Source organism: Stylophora pistillata, chromosome 5, assembly GCF_964205215.1.
Source record: "Stylophora pistillata chromosome 5, jaStyPist1.2, whole genome shotgun sequence".
In the NCBI taxonomy this organism is placed as follows: domain Eukaryota; kingdom Metazoa; phylum Cnidaria; class Anthozoa; order Scleractinia; family Pocilloporidae; genus Stylophora; species Stylophora pistillata.
This window is the reverse complement of record NC_142523.1, coordinates 22,884,599-22,898,210: the sequence shown is the minus strand read 5'-3', so window position 1 is coordinate 22,898,210 and position 13,612 is coordinate 22,884,599. Positions and strand designations below refer to the sequence as shown.

General features: G+C 37.8%; 1 protein-coding gene and 2 pseudogenes across 1 annotated transcript; all 3 read left to right on the top strand.

The window, feature by feature from the left end:
* The first annotated feature begins 1,417 nt into the window (after positions 1-1,417).
* LOC148730859 (beta-1 adrenergic receptor-like) lies at positions 1,418-3,097 on the top strand (annotated as a pseudogene).
* A 2,117-nt stretch (positions 3,098-5,214) lies between these two features.
* On the top strand, positions 5,215-6,462 carry LOC148730858 (beta-4C adrenergic receptor-like). The gene has a single exon (XM_088761668.1). It carries the CDS (start codon positions 5,436-5,438, stop codon positions 6,405-6,407), a length of 972 nt encoding a protein of 323 aa, XP_088617794.1. The 5' UTR covers positions 5,215-5,435; the 3' UTR covers positions 6,408-6,462.
* A 1,692-nt stretch (positions 6,463-8,154) lies between these two features.
* On the top strand, positions 8,155-9,966 carry LOC148730857 (beta-1 adrenergic receptor-like; annotated as a pseudogene).
* The last annotated feature ends 3,646 nt before the right edge of the window (positions 9,967-13,612 follow it).

The following is a 13,612-nucleotide window of genomic DNA, read 5'->3' as shown; positions in this document are numbered from 1 at the left end:
CAGAAGCATGATTGGGTGTATAGTAAAGATATGGCGAGAAAGGAATCGATTGCTTTGGTTCAGATACAAAATTAAATGCAAAAATTTACATCTACCTATGGTCAGCTCTCACTGCACTTTTTTTTTCTTTCGAAGTGCCTTAGGGTATTTACCGTTTTGCTTGCATTTATTCATATATTTACTACCTTTCAAAATGCTTTTTATTTCCTTTTGAGTTACTAGTCTTACTAGAGGTATTGACAAAATAACTGCCATAAATGAACAGACAACCCTTCAAAAAGGCTCCTGATGATATTTTAGCTTATAAAAAATAAAAAAAAAATAAAAAAAATAGAATAATTATGCAGGATTTCGTGGAGGTAGTCATCATTTTGAAGAGAAATTAACGAAGAGATATGGCATTGTTAACACGACCAACACAGGGAATGCAATGAGCACTGCAACCTGATTGGTTAGAAGACGTGTTCTTCAAAATTGGACCAATCTGATAAAATCCAATTTGGAAGACAATGCAACAGGGAAGCACACAGGGAGGCACACAGGGAGGCACACAGGAGGCTTATTCAAAGCTTTGCTTGGTCTTTAATATACGTTCTTCTGGAAATTCAGAGCAGGTTTTTCAGCTCTTAAATATCTTCACAATGTCGCGGCGATGAGATAATGACCAGTTTCAGGAGTCCATTAACTGTAATGGTCTCTTACCCGTCCTTTACTAAACCCTTTTTTTTTCAGAGTTTGCTTTAGAATTATCGAACTGAGCGAGAAATTAAATGAGCTCAGTTAGATATATTGCTACAAGTGTTGAAGCGAATGGAGGTAACCAAGGAAAACTCATTTCTACTTACTTAAATAGACGTTAAATTATGGAGGGCGCAATTTTGGCTGGAAAGATAAACTGATTGGCGCAAACTAAACGTTTCAATTCATTTGCAAGTTTAATCGTTTCTGGCTGATACCCATGTTGATGCTCTCCTTTCATTTCATTGTTGATTCTAGTCGAGTTGAAACCTGCATTTAATGGGGATTGTAAAAGAATCCAAATAAGAGAGCTGAAAACGTTATTAACACCTTTATGCTTCTGAGATGAAATGCTAATCCAAGCAGCAGTCTTCATAAGAGAATTATGAAACACTGGTGGCTTTTATTCGACATTTTAGCAATTAGGCGAGAGATCTCTACAGATGGTTCAGGCCTGTGCCAAGACGGGAAAATTTCACAATTCATTTGATTTTCGTGTTTAACAGTTTGCCTCAATTTTTAAGGAGTATGAAAGGAATGCATGCGTTATACCACATTCGCACAAAAGCTCAGTGTTATGTTAGACACGGTTTAAATTGTTTTCTTCATAAAGGCTGGTTAACCAATGTTTGTCGACTCAAAATTTAGCACGTTGAACTAAATAATTACAGGTTGGCGACTACTTGAAATTTATGGAAAGCTCATGCAGTTTCTCAGGTCTCTGTTTTTGTCTTTCACTCAGTTAAACCAAGTTTTACTAAGCATATTTTGCTGGTGTAAATGAGGAAAAGATATACGTAAAAATTAGGCCTTGTGAGTAAACTGTCAAAACTCATTTTGACATTTAACTGCGACTGTCTAAAACTGCTGAATGTTTATTGTCTTATTTGCAATTAAACATGTAAAGTACAATTGAATGTTCTGACCACTTCACTCTGTTGATATGCCTGAGCAAGTTCTTTGTCATTTGCTTATAGCAGTATATCAGTGTATACCTTTCCTTGAGCTTTATCACTTTCACAAAAAAAAGGAACATTTTATGCAGAATCACTACCCTGAATAAGGAGAAATTGTCCTGCTACCGAATCACAACACATTTTTTTTTTATCAGGAATAGGGGTTCCTATCTTTTACACGTGAGTTAATATCATGAACGAGTTGTTTTGTAATAAGTCTTCGGAACGTTTTCCTGTGTACACCGATCTTGCAGATCTTCGATCGACTTTGATCGCCAACTGTGTCTTCAACAATTGTCTAACTTACACCTTCATCATGTTGAATATTGTGACAATCTACGCTATACGTAAAGCCTCGACGATGGCAAAAACTTTGAAAACTCTGTTGCTGAGTCTTGCCTGCTCATATGTTGCTGTCGGTTTGTTTAGCCAACCATTACTCACTTTCCTTGTGATCAAGTGGCTACAAATGGACAATCCTAGCTGCAACATTTATCGAATGCTGAATATTTTAGGTCATTTCTTTTCAACTGCTTCGTTCTTAGGTATTTTCGCTGTTAGTGTGGACAGTTTCTTAACTATTCATCTTCATCTCCGATACCAAGAGCTCGTAACTCACAAGCGTGTTGTTGTTGTGGTGATTGGCATGTGGGTGTATAGTGCATTTGTTTCTTCGATGATATCGTGGAAGTTGCGCAGTACCCAGGATCTCATTGTTTCAGTTGGTATAGCTTTCGGTTTGATTGTTACACTTGTGGTGTACATCAGGATATATCTAACTGTCCAACGACACAGGAATCAGATTCAGTCCATGCAAATACTAGATGAAGCTCAGTCTGATGAAATGAAAAACTTTGTTGTTGTCATTAAATCTACAGTTGGTGTACTCTACGTATATCTCGTGTTTCGAATTTGCTTTTTGCCTTTTTGTATTTGCATTCCGTCATTCAAATCTATGGCTCGAGTAAGGCCTTAAAACAATTTCTTCTTTACTCATTGACTCTCATGTTTCTAAATTCATCTTTGAACCCTGTAATATACTGCTGGAAGATGAGACACATTCGACACGTCATTATAAATGTAATGCGGAAGATGTCTTAGAACAGCAATCGGCCATTTCGGATAAACTACGATCGATCATCGAGTGTCCTCCATGTTGATAACTGATCCACGACTCTGTGTGAGCGCGGTTTGTTGATGACAGAGTGTACAGGGACAGAGAAGATTGAACCAAAGGTGAAGGAAAGTTGATGTTAATCATCGGCTATTGAGTGGACTGAAAACGACAATAGATTGTTTGATATACTTGAAAACTAAAAAAACAACGAAGATTTACCTTTACACTTCAAACTTTGTCGAAGGGGAAGGCTGCATATGAAAACAGAGGAGGCTTTAGAGCTAGCAATTAGCCCGCAAATGTTTGATTCTACAAAATACCTAACAAGGAATTTTTGCGAACTTAAAACAAAGTACATTTTCCATTTTGTCTCCTTTCGCTTAGACGCAAATACCAGATAGGCTTTCGAATGATTTTCACAATTCTTTCCAAATTCTAGACGAACTGATAACTCAATGATGTGCCATGAAGAAATTATAATGGCTGGTATGAAAGGTGTTTACAATTTCATTTTGATGGGTGGTCGAAAGCTTAAATTTCTGGTATATCTATGATGATTATGCGGCGATTTTGAAATGCATTTTAAAATCTTGAGGAACATTTGTAACAGGTTCGACTCCTCCTGAATTCAGAGAACTGAGTTGTTTGAAAACCGATGTTATTAAAAGTTTAATTACGTCTTAATGGAGTCTGAAATTAAGGATATTTAGTGTTGTGTTGGCTTTACTTAACTTTGCCCTGTGATTGTTCCAGAAAACTCGTTCTATCATTCAATCAATAAACTGCAAACTAAAAAAAATATCGTAGCTTGATCGTCCGCGTTCAACCGCGCTTTAGCCGTTTGCTTTCTTCACTTTTAGTCCTCACTGGGTAATGATAATAACACCGTTGTTCTGATTGGTTGCTGGCATTATTTTGGCCATGGTTTTGGTTTTTCAGCACTCAAATGAAAGTTGCTCTATCCGTCGAGTAGGTATCATGCGTGTGAAAGTTGAATAAATTTCGACTTTTACGCACAGGTCTGTGTGTTTCGCACATTAAAACAAAACCTGTGGTTCTGATTTTGAAACGGTGGCAGAAATTGCTGTAACTTTTACGTACAGAAAAGCCCGCGTGATGCTGAAATCCACCTTTGAGCAAGCACGGTGACCACGGTGACCTATCTTTTTTTATTGTAGCTTTCTGAAGGGACAATAGTGGGGAACTTTTAATGACGGTTTAAAAATAATTATTCACGACCTTATCTTTCTGAGGAGTCACCTTAAGTATTTAGTAAACTGACGTTAACGTTGTTTCAGGGATTTAATAGCAGGGTTTTGCATTCTTTCTAGTTAATTTCCTTTTTTTAGCTATTAATTAGCTTTTTTTAAGCGAGTCTTTTTATTCCTCGATTTTTTCCCAATCGCGAAAATGGTGAAAAGTAAAAACAAGGTAATTTAAACTGCGGCACAAATTTATTTTCATTCAACTAATTTATTCTTGTTTTTCTCGTAACCATATTGCCACCAATAGCTTAGCTTAAGTTTTTGCATAATAAACACACACACTACTCACAGTTCCTCCATTCGCTCTCACGAAGGGCTAACGCTCGAAACGTCAGCTTTGAAGCTCATTACAGTGGCCAATTTACATTATCAACTCAGTTGATAAAACCAAAATTAACTTGTTATTATTCCCCCTCCCCCCCCCAACGCTTCACCACAGTTTTTTTAGAAACTCATCCCCATGTTTTTATTGCTATTCCAATAGACAGAGCTAACTGTCACTCTGGAATAGACGAAAGCAAATAAAATAAGCTTAATATTTTTTTCTTTTCTCGATAACTCTCGTGTTTTCTAACTCATCTGTAAAACGGTTTTTTACTGCCGAAGGATGAGACACACTCGACACGCTGGCTCACTTCGGAATATATCACAGAGAGGAAATTAGCCATCTCGCGTAATGTAAAGGCAGTATTCAAGTATCGTCCATGTTGATAACTGAATACCTCTGAGTGACAAACAAGAACTGTATTGAGGGACTATATACTAACTAACATGTAATCCTAATACAAACAGCAGCCTATTTATGAAGGCAATAACAGTGGTGGCTTTAATTCGACGTTTTAACGATTACGCCAGAGATCTCTGAAGATGGTTCACACCTGTGCCATGACAGAACAATTTCAGAACTTTACTTAAATGATGATTTTTTCTCGATAACCTCCGTCCACTTCGACAGGGTAGTTAATTCTCAGGTTACGTTTTAAACAGTTTACTTCAATTTTAAAGGAGTATAAACGCATATTAAAAAGTCTGACAAGCACATAAAAAACGAGCCACGGAGAGAATTGTCGATTACAAATACAATTGAACATCTTGACCGCCATCATCTGTTGATACGCCTGACGTAGGTTCTTTTTTTGTCATTGGTTATCATAACCTAATGCTATAGGTTCTTAGGTTGTAAGCCGGCGGCTTACAACCTAAGAACCTATAGCATTAGAAGACCATTATTTTTGTTGAACGCTATCACTTTGGGGAGAAAGGCACTTTTAGGCAGTAATTGGAATTAGTCAAGAAGAAATTGTCCTGTCTGCTGAAGAATCGCAAGACATTCTTGACGTTCCTTGTGAGTTAGATATCATGAATGAATTAGTTTGTGATGAGTTTTCGCAATTTTTTCCTGTATACGCCGAACTTGCAGATCTTCGCTCGACTTTTATCGCCAACTGCGTCTTCAACAATTTTCTAAGTTACACCGCCATCATGTTGAACATTGTGACAATCTACGCCATACACAAAACTTCAACAATGGCAAAGACTTTAAAAACGCTACTGCTGAGTCTTGCCTGTTCTGATGTTGCTGTTGGTCTGTTTATTCAACCATCATACACGTTCTTTTTGATCCAGTGGCTTCACTTAAAGGATCCTGGCTGTAACGCTTACCGTGTGCTGAGTATTTCAGGTAGTTTATTTTCAGCTGCTTCGTACAGCGGTGTTGTGGCCGCAAGTGTAGACAGGTTCTTGGCACTTCATTTTCATCTCAGATATCAAGAGCTTGTGACTCACAGGCGTGTTGTTATTGTGGTGATCGGCATATGGGTGTACAGTGCATTTGTTTCTTTGATGAGATTATGGAGGTTGGACGATACTTGGACACTTATTTTTGTTTCTGCAGCTTTCTGTTTAATTCTCGCATTTGTGTTCTACATCAGGATATACTTAACTGTCCAACGGCACAAGATTCAGATGCAGTCCGTGCAAATACAAAACGAAGCTCAGTCTGATGAAATGAAAAACTTTGCTGTCCTCATTAAGTCCAAAGTTGGTATATTCCACGTATATGTCGTGTTTATTGTTTGTTGTTTGCCTGTTTTGATTTGCATTGCCGTTATTCGAATTTATGACTCGAGTATCGTTTTAAAGAAACTATTTCTATTCTCACTGACTCTTGCGCATCTTAATTCATCTTTAAACCCTGTCATTTACTGCTGGAAGATAAGAAACATTCGACAATCTATCATGAACGTACTGCGGAACGTATCTTGGAGAATAAATCAGCCATTTCGGATAAACTACCATCGATCAGCGAGTATCGTCCATATTGAAAACTGATGCACTCTGTGTGAAATTGTAGTTATGGATGCAAATAAAAGTAGACATGATATTACTCGCATCAAGATTTTCCTCGCCCTTTAGAATAGGGATTGAAAACAAATAAGGGTAGTCGCGGACCTGAGCTTCCTATAGGAGTTTCTTTTATCCCTTGTAAGTTTTTCCCATGACTGCGAACTTTTTTGCAAAATCTCTGAAAACTAACCCTGACAACTAAATGACCTGCCAGTTTCAAATTAAACAGAAGGAAACTTGTCCCATCCATTCTTCTACCTCAAAAGCACAATTTCGTATTGAACTACGCCGTAAGAGTGGGAAATACGAACTTCTTCCCCTTAATAAACAGTAAACTCCTTTTCTCCCCTTTATTTGAAATTTGAAAAAACTTTTAAGCGAGCAGGTAATAAGAATGATAAATATGATCAACATTAGAAAACATGGTATAAAAAGCGACATTATCAGATAAGTAAAGGTAAGAAATGAGTGAAGGCAGAGACCTACCTCTATGTCTTTCATTGGAAGTTAAAGAAGTTAAATGGTCCTACGACTAAAAGAGGTGCGTCACCTTAAAAGCGTCACGTTTCGTCCTCAGAAAGAAAAATAAACAGAAGCTAGCATTTAAGAGGGAAAGAAAATTGATGGTAATTATTGCTATTGAGTGGATTTAAAAAAAGGATGCTCGATACGGTTGAAAATTAAAAAAATAGGGAAAAAAATTTCGTGTGCCTTTACACTTTCGAGATAAAAACTAATTCGAAGTAGAAGGCTGCACATGAAAAACGAAAACAGAGGCGGCCTTAGAGTTATTGATTAGCCCGCAGATGTTTGCAGGTGGTTGTAGATAATACCTGAGCGGGAAGTTCTGAGAAATTAAAATCAAGCGCGTTTTTCCTAGTTGTCTCCTTTCGCTTAGTTGAATAATTCTTTTTTTTTTCCATTTCTAAACGGAAAAAGTGGGTCAATAATGTGAAAAGTGTTAGAACATTAGTCTCTATGAAAAGTGTTAAAAAGTATATTTTAACATACAATCGACAGCCTAAATTTCAGGCATATCTATCATGATTACGTGGCGATTTGAAGATTCATTTCAAAATCTCGCAGAGTATTTGTAACAGCGTCGATTTCTCCTGGCTTTCAGGGATAACGGGGAAGGGATCATTCGTCGCCAGTAGAACATAAAGGGGGGAATAATTAAAAACTGACTAATGAATAAGGAGGGAGGAGATCATAAGAAGTGTCACGGGGGATCATGTGATTTTTATCTTGACATAACCAAAATCCTTCGACCCTCCCCTCCCTCTTTTTTGCAGACGTGAAATAATGACCAGTCCTTTAGAAAGATAATAGCCTGCTTGTTGGAAGTAGTTTGTGTTTGCCGCTCTGACAAGGGGCTAACGCTCGAAACGTCAGTTTTTAGGAGTTTGTATTAGAATGATCGTACTGAGCGAATAATTAAACGAGCTCAAGTAACTTACTTCTACACGTGTTGAAGCGAATGGAGGTAAATAAGGAAAAATCATAATGAAAATTGTTTTCTGTTTACTTAAATATACGATGAATTATGCAGGGTAGAATTGCTGTTTGGAGAATAAAAAGGGTTCACGGAAATTAGACGTTTTAATCCATTTCTTTTAAGTTTAATCGTTTCCGATTGATACCCAGATTGCTTATGTTCCCTCATTTCATTGTTGATTTGAGTCTAAGGGAAACCTGCGTTTAATAGGGATTGTAAAAGAATCGAAATAGGAGAACGGAAAACGTTATTGACACTTTTATACTTTTGAGATGCAATCATAATCCAAACGGAGGTCTTGACAAGAGAATGACAACACAGGTGGCTTTTAGTCGACCTCAAAAAAATTAGGCCAGAGATCTCTGCAGATGGCTCAGACATGTGCTAAGGGGGGAAAATTTCAAAATTCATTTGACTGTCGTGTTAAACAGTTTGCCCCAATTTCAAAGAAACATGAAAGGAATACATGTGTTATACAACACATGAAGCTGTTATGTTGAACACGGTTAAAATGGTTTTCTTCATAGAGGGTGCCTAACCATTGTCTGTCGACTTCAAATTTAGCACATTGAACAGAATAATTACAAGTTAATGACTCCTTAAAATCTATGGAAAATTCATACAGTTTCTCATTTCTCTGTTTCTGATCATTATTTTTAAGCATATTTCGCTGGTGTGAACGAGATCTAAGATATACTCAAAAAATTAAGCTTTCTGAGAAAATTGTCAAAACTCATTTTGACAGTTGACATGACATTTAACTTCGACTGTGATTAAGCATGTAAAGTACAATTGAACGTCCTGACTGCCTCCGTCCGTTGATATGCCCGAAGTAAGTTCTTTATTTGTCATCGGCTTATATCACATTGTCACTGGCTTACATCTTAAGAACCCATATCATAATCAGTGTACACCTTTTATTGAGCTTGATCACTTTTACGAAAAAAAGGACATTTTATGCAGAGTCACTGCCCTGAATAAGGAGAAATTGTCCTGCTAAAGAATCAAAACACATTTTATTCATCTGGATTAGGGGTTCCTATCTTTTATACGGGAGTTAATACGATGAAGGAATTGTTTTGCGAGTCTTCGCAATATATCCCTATCTACGCCGAAGTTGCAGATCTTCGATCGACTTTTATCGCCAACTGTGTCTTTAACAACTGTTTAACCTACACCTCCATCATGTTGAATATTGTGACAATCTTCGCCTTACACAAAACTTCGAATTCGACGATTTCGAAAACTTTGAAAACTCTACTGTTGAGTCTTGCCTTATCCGATGTTGTGGTTGGTTTATTTAATCAACCATTATACACTTTCTTTCTGATCAAGTGGCTACAACTGGACAATCCTGGCTGCAATACTCAGAAAATGTGGATTATTTCAAGTACTTTATTTTCAGCTGCCTCGTTCCTTGGTGTTGTAGCTGTAAGTGTAGACAGGCTCTTTGCACTTCATCTTCATCTCAGATACCAAGAGCTTGTGACTCACAAGCGTGTTGTTATTGTGGTGATCGGCATGTGGGTGTAGAGTGCATTTGTTTCTTCGATAACATTGTGGGGTTTAGTCATTACTCGAGATCTTAATATTATTTCAGTTTCTGCGTCTTTGAGTTTCATTGTCACATTTATTGTCTACATCAGGATATATTTAACTGTTCGACGACACAGGAATCTGACTCAGTCCTTGCAAATTCGAGACGAAGCTCAGTCTGATGAAATGAAAAACTTTGCTGTTCTCATTAAATCAACAGTTGGAATATTCTACGTATATCTCGTGTTTTTAAGTTGTTATTTGCCTTTTTTCATTTGCATGGCTGCTATTCGAATCTATGGCTCGAATTCCGCTTTAAAAAACCTCTTTCTTTTCTCTGTGACTCTCATGTATCTAAATTCAACGTTGAACCCTGTCATTTACTGCTGGAAGATGAGAAACATTCGACACGCTATCATGGACATACTGAGGAAAGTGTCTCGGACACGAAATCACCCATCTCGCGTAATTTACAATCGGCCATCGAGCGTCGTCCATGTTGATAACTAATCCACTCTGTGCGGCTTACAAGGACTATGCACAGTTTAAAAATTTAGGACGAAGTAAATAGGCACAAAGAAGATTAAACATAAACTTACTCATATGACCGGTGAGACGTATTCAACGAAGGAAAAGCGTTAATTCTATTTCGATTCACGAGCACATGGCATCGCTTCACAACCAGAACAACAAACTTCGGGGGAGACTGGAACGAATACTGCCCAGTCTCTACAAATGCACCACAACCCGCCAGCCAAATAATTGCTCGGCTCCAAATGTAGCTACACAATATATCAAATTGTCGCAACTGGAGAGAAAAAGGCCACTTTGAACAGGGAAGCTGGTTTTGTTATGGATGGACCGTGAGATTGTTTTTACGGATGGCAATGAAAGAAGGATAGCAGACAGGGAAGCTGGTTTTGTTATCGATGGACCGTGAGATTGTAATTACGGATGGCAATGAAAGAAGGATAGCAGATAGAGAAGCTGGTTTTGTTATGGATGGACCGTGAGATTGTAACTACGGATGGCAATGAAAGAAGGATAGCAGACAGGGAAGCTGGTTGTGTTATGGATGGACCGTGAGATTGTAACTACGGAGGGCAATGAAAGAAGGATAGCAGACAGGGAAGCTGGTTTTGTTAATTTAGAATCGCGAATGAAAAAGATGAGAGTGTATGCGGACCTGAGCTTTGTGATTCTAATTCATTGAAAATTTTGCCCATGACTGCGAAATGTTTCGCTAACTCTCTTTAAAGTAGCACTGATAACTGAATGACGCGCCAGCTTGGAATAAAAAAGAAGGAAACCTATACCATCCATCCTTCTGCCTCAAAGGCATAATTCCCAAATTACGTCATAATAGGGGAGAAAAAGAAATGCTTCATAAAAAGTCAACTCCTCGACCGCTCCTCTATGTGCAATTTGAAGAAACTTTCAAGCATGCAGGTAACGAGAATGATAAAGATGATCAATTAGAGATCATGGTACGGACAGGAAGAGTCTCGGAACTGAAAAGAAATATATAATTGAACGGAATAAATCTTCAGGTCTTTCACTGAAAGTGAAAAAGTTAAATGATCCTTGTACTTAAACGGTATAGCGTCACATCAATATAAAAATCGAGCAAAACTGAAATTTCGCGGCCACAGCCAAAAATGTGTTTCCGCTGATATTTTTCCCATAGATAGCTATTGGCAAGTAACTAAACACGAGGTAGTTTGCTTTCAGAAAGGCCGCTTTAATTTGGAGAAAATCGATAAAATCTGTTTTTGCTGTCGGCGACTTCAAAACAGCCAAAATTTAGGACGAAATAAGTCCGTTCTCAAAACTCGCTTGCTTGCAAAAGGGAAGAAAGAGAGGTAAAGTATGTTCTGATGTGTCAGTTTAGAGAGGGTTTTGCTTCTAGATTGGTGGTAAATATTCCATTTAGCCGTAATCTGAACGGCGAACAATAATATTTTAGAACTGCTTTATTCTTAACCGTAAGAAATTTATAAATTAGCCGAAAGTCGCGATTAAAATTTTAGGCATGTGCTACACCTTGGTTTACCCTGAGACTCAATTCATAGGGTCTTTGAACATTCTACTAAAAGGTACGTAAAAACTGGCTTGGATAATTCAGAGTGCGCTTCACACGAACTCTCCGAAGTTGAACAAAATTTGGTTGAAATATGAAACATTTGAATATTTGACTGAAACGACTTGTTATTTCTGAAAGGGAACGATAACCTTTTTCTTAGCAGAAACCTAACACATTTCTTAAATACGCTATCGCAATTCAAACATTAAATTGAGACAAGGTTTATTGGATTTTTAAAAAAAATATTACTGATGTTGCTACCCTATAAATTAGTTACAGCAGAGTTATAAATTGAGGAGATAACCGATAATGAGTGGAGTTGCGTGACAAAGAGCAAACTCCTTCTGTCCGCTTCGGGTGACTGAAAAAAGGGATTATTTTATTAAAAGAGTAAAAGACAGCATTGTTCATAAATCTCGTAGACTTTTTCGACTATCATATCTCTTTGCATTGTAACGATTAAATACTTTTAAAAATATATAGCTAGTAATTTAATTTTACAACTGTCAGTTTTTGACATATGCGTCAATGAATGAAATATAAACTTATAAAGGCTGATAGTTTCTAAAGAAACTGTTTGGGGCTGCGTCGGTGGGGGTAAGGAAATAATTTGGATGTATCAAAAAAGTTGAAATGGTAAATTGGCCACCGTAACGATTACAAAAGCTGACGTTTCGAGCGTTAGCCCTTCGTCGGAGCTCGAAACGTCAGCTTTTGTAATCGTTACGGTGGTCAATTTACCATTTCAACTTTGTTGATATATCCAAATTAAATATAAACTTAGTGAACTGAAAACACGAAAACTGGTTGAAACCTCTTAAGAACAATGTAAAATACTTGTTCATTTCAATCGATTGTGGGAGGCCAATGTGGTCACGACAAAAGAGACAGGAACAGAGCAAAGGAATGTATTCCATTACTTGGCTGTCAGCGGGATGTTACCGGCCACGACTCGATGTTTGCATTTCACGGCGTTATAAGGTAGTGAAGTTGAGTTGATTCTGGCGAGAGCATCCATCTTCTTTTCTCCCCAAAATATTTCCCAGATGACACTATGTCCAGCGCATAGAGCATTGCTAAGTATTGGATGAACATGCCGAGTTCCAGACAAGTGTAAAGAGCCTTCAAGTCTCATCATAGCGAGGATATCAGCAGAAAACCAAAAGCAGACAGAGGTTTAACCAAAGAGGGTTACTATGCAATGTTACAAGAAACTGGAGTTTTTCTTGCTGTTGGCTCAGAGAATATTTTTTGACGTTCAAGCTATTGTAACCGTGATGGAACTTTGTCCTCAGGCCACTATAAGTACCTTATTGACGGAAAAGGCAGCCCGGGAAAGGGATAGCACGGCAGGACGGAAAATTAGTTTGAGAAATAGTGACGCTATCACCCGCTACCCTGTCTTACCAAGGGCTTTCTTCTGCTGTTTTGGCGGCCACTTTCTGATCAAAATTTCGTAACCTTCTGACATCTACAGTCAAGTTGAAAATATTCATGGCTCAAACCAACTTTCAGTCTGTGCTATGGCACTATTTGTTTTTTGAGGAACAAGCCAATAATTAATCAATTAACTAACTTTAGGACGTTTATTTTGAGATATAGAAAGAAAAGAAAAAATATTAAACAGATTGTTAAATTTGTCAATTACTCTGTGTTATATCTTTTTGGCACGATGTCATGCAATATAGTATCCCATATAAATTTCCTGTTGCACAGAGAACAGCTGAAACACCACTTGTATAGTTATGCTACCACACTTCAATGGGAAAAGCAAGTAAAGTTTGGGAAATGTTTATGGGGCTGCTTGTTACAAATTCAATTATGTACAGCACTAAAGAGGCAATTTAAAGATTGGCCTGGCACGTCCTGTTTGCGTTTTCCTACCAGGATATGTCACAGTTGCCCGATATAACGCCGTTCATTACATTTTTACACCAGCACTCCACTATAAAAGCTATGTCACCAGCTGGCAGCCTGTATGGATCGTGAAGCCGCCATTTTGGATATCCTCAGCGACTACGTAATGTAGGCCTCTCCTCTCCCCTTCCATTAACCTACCGTTATGGTTGAGTG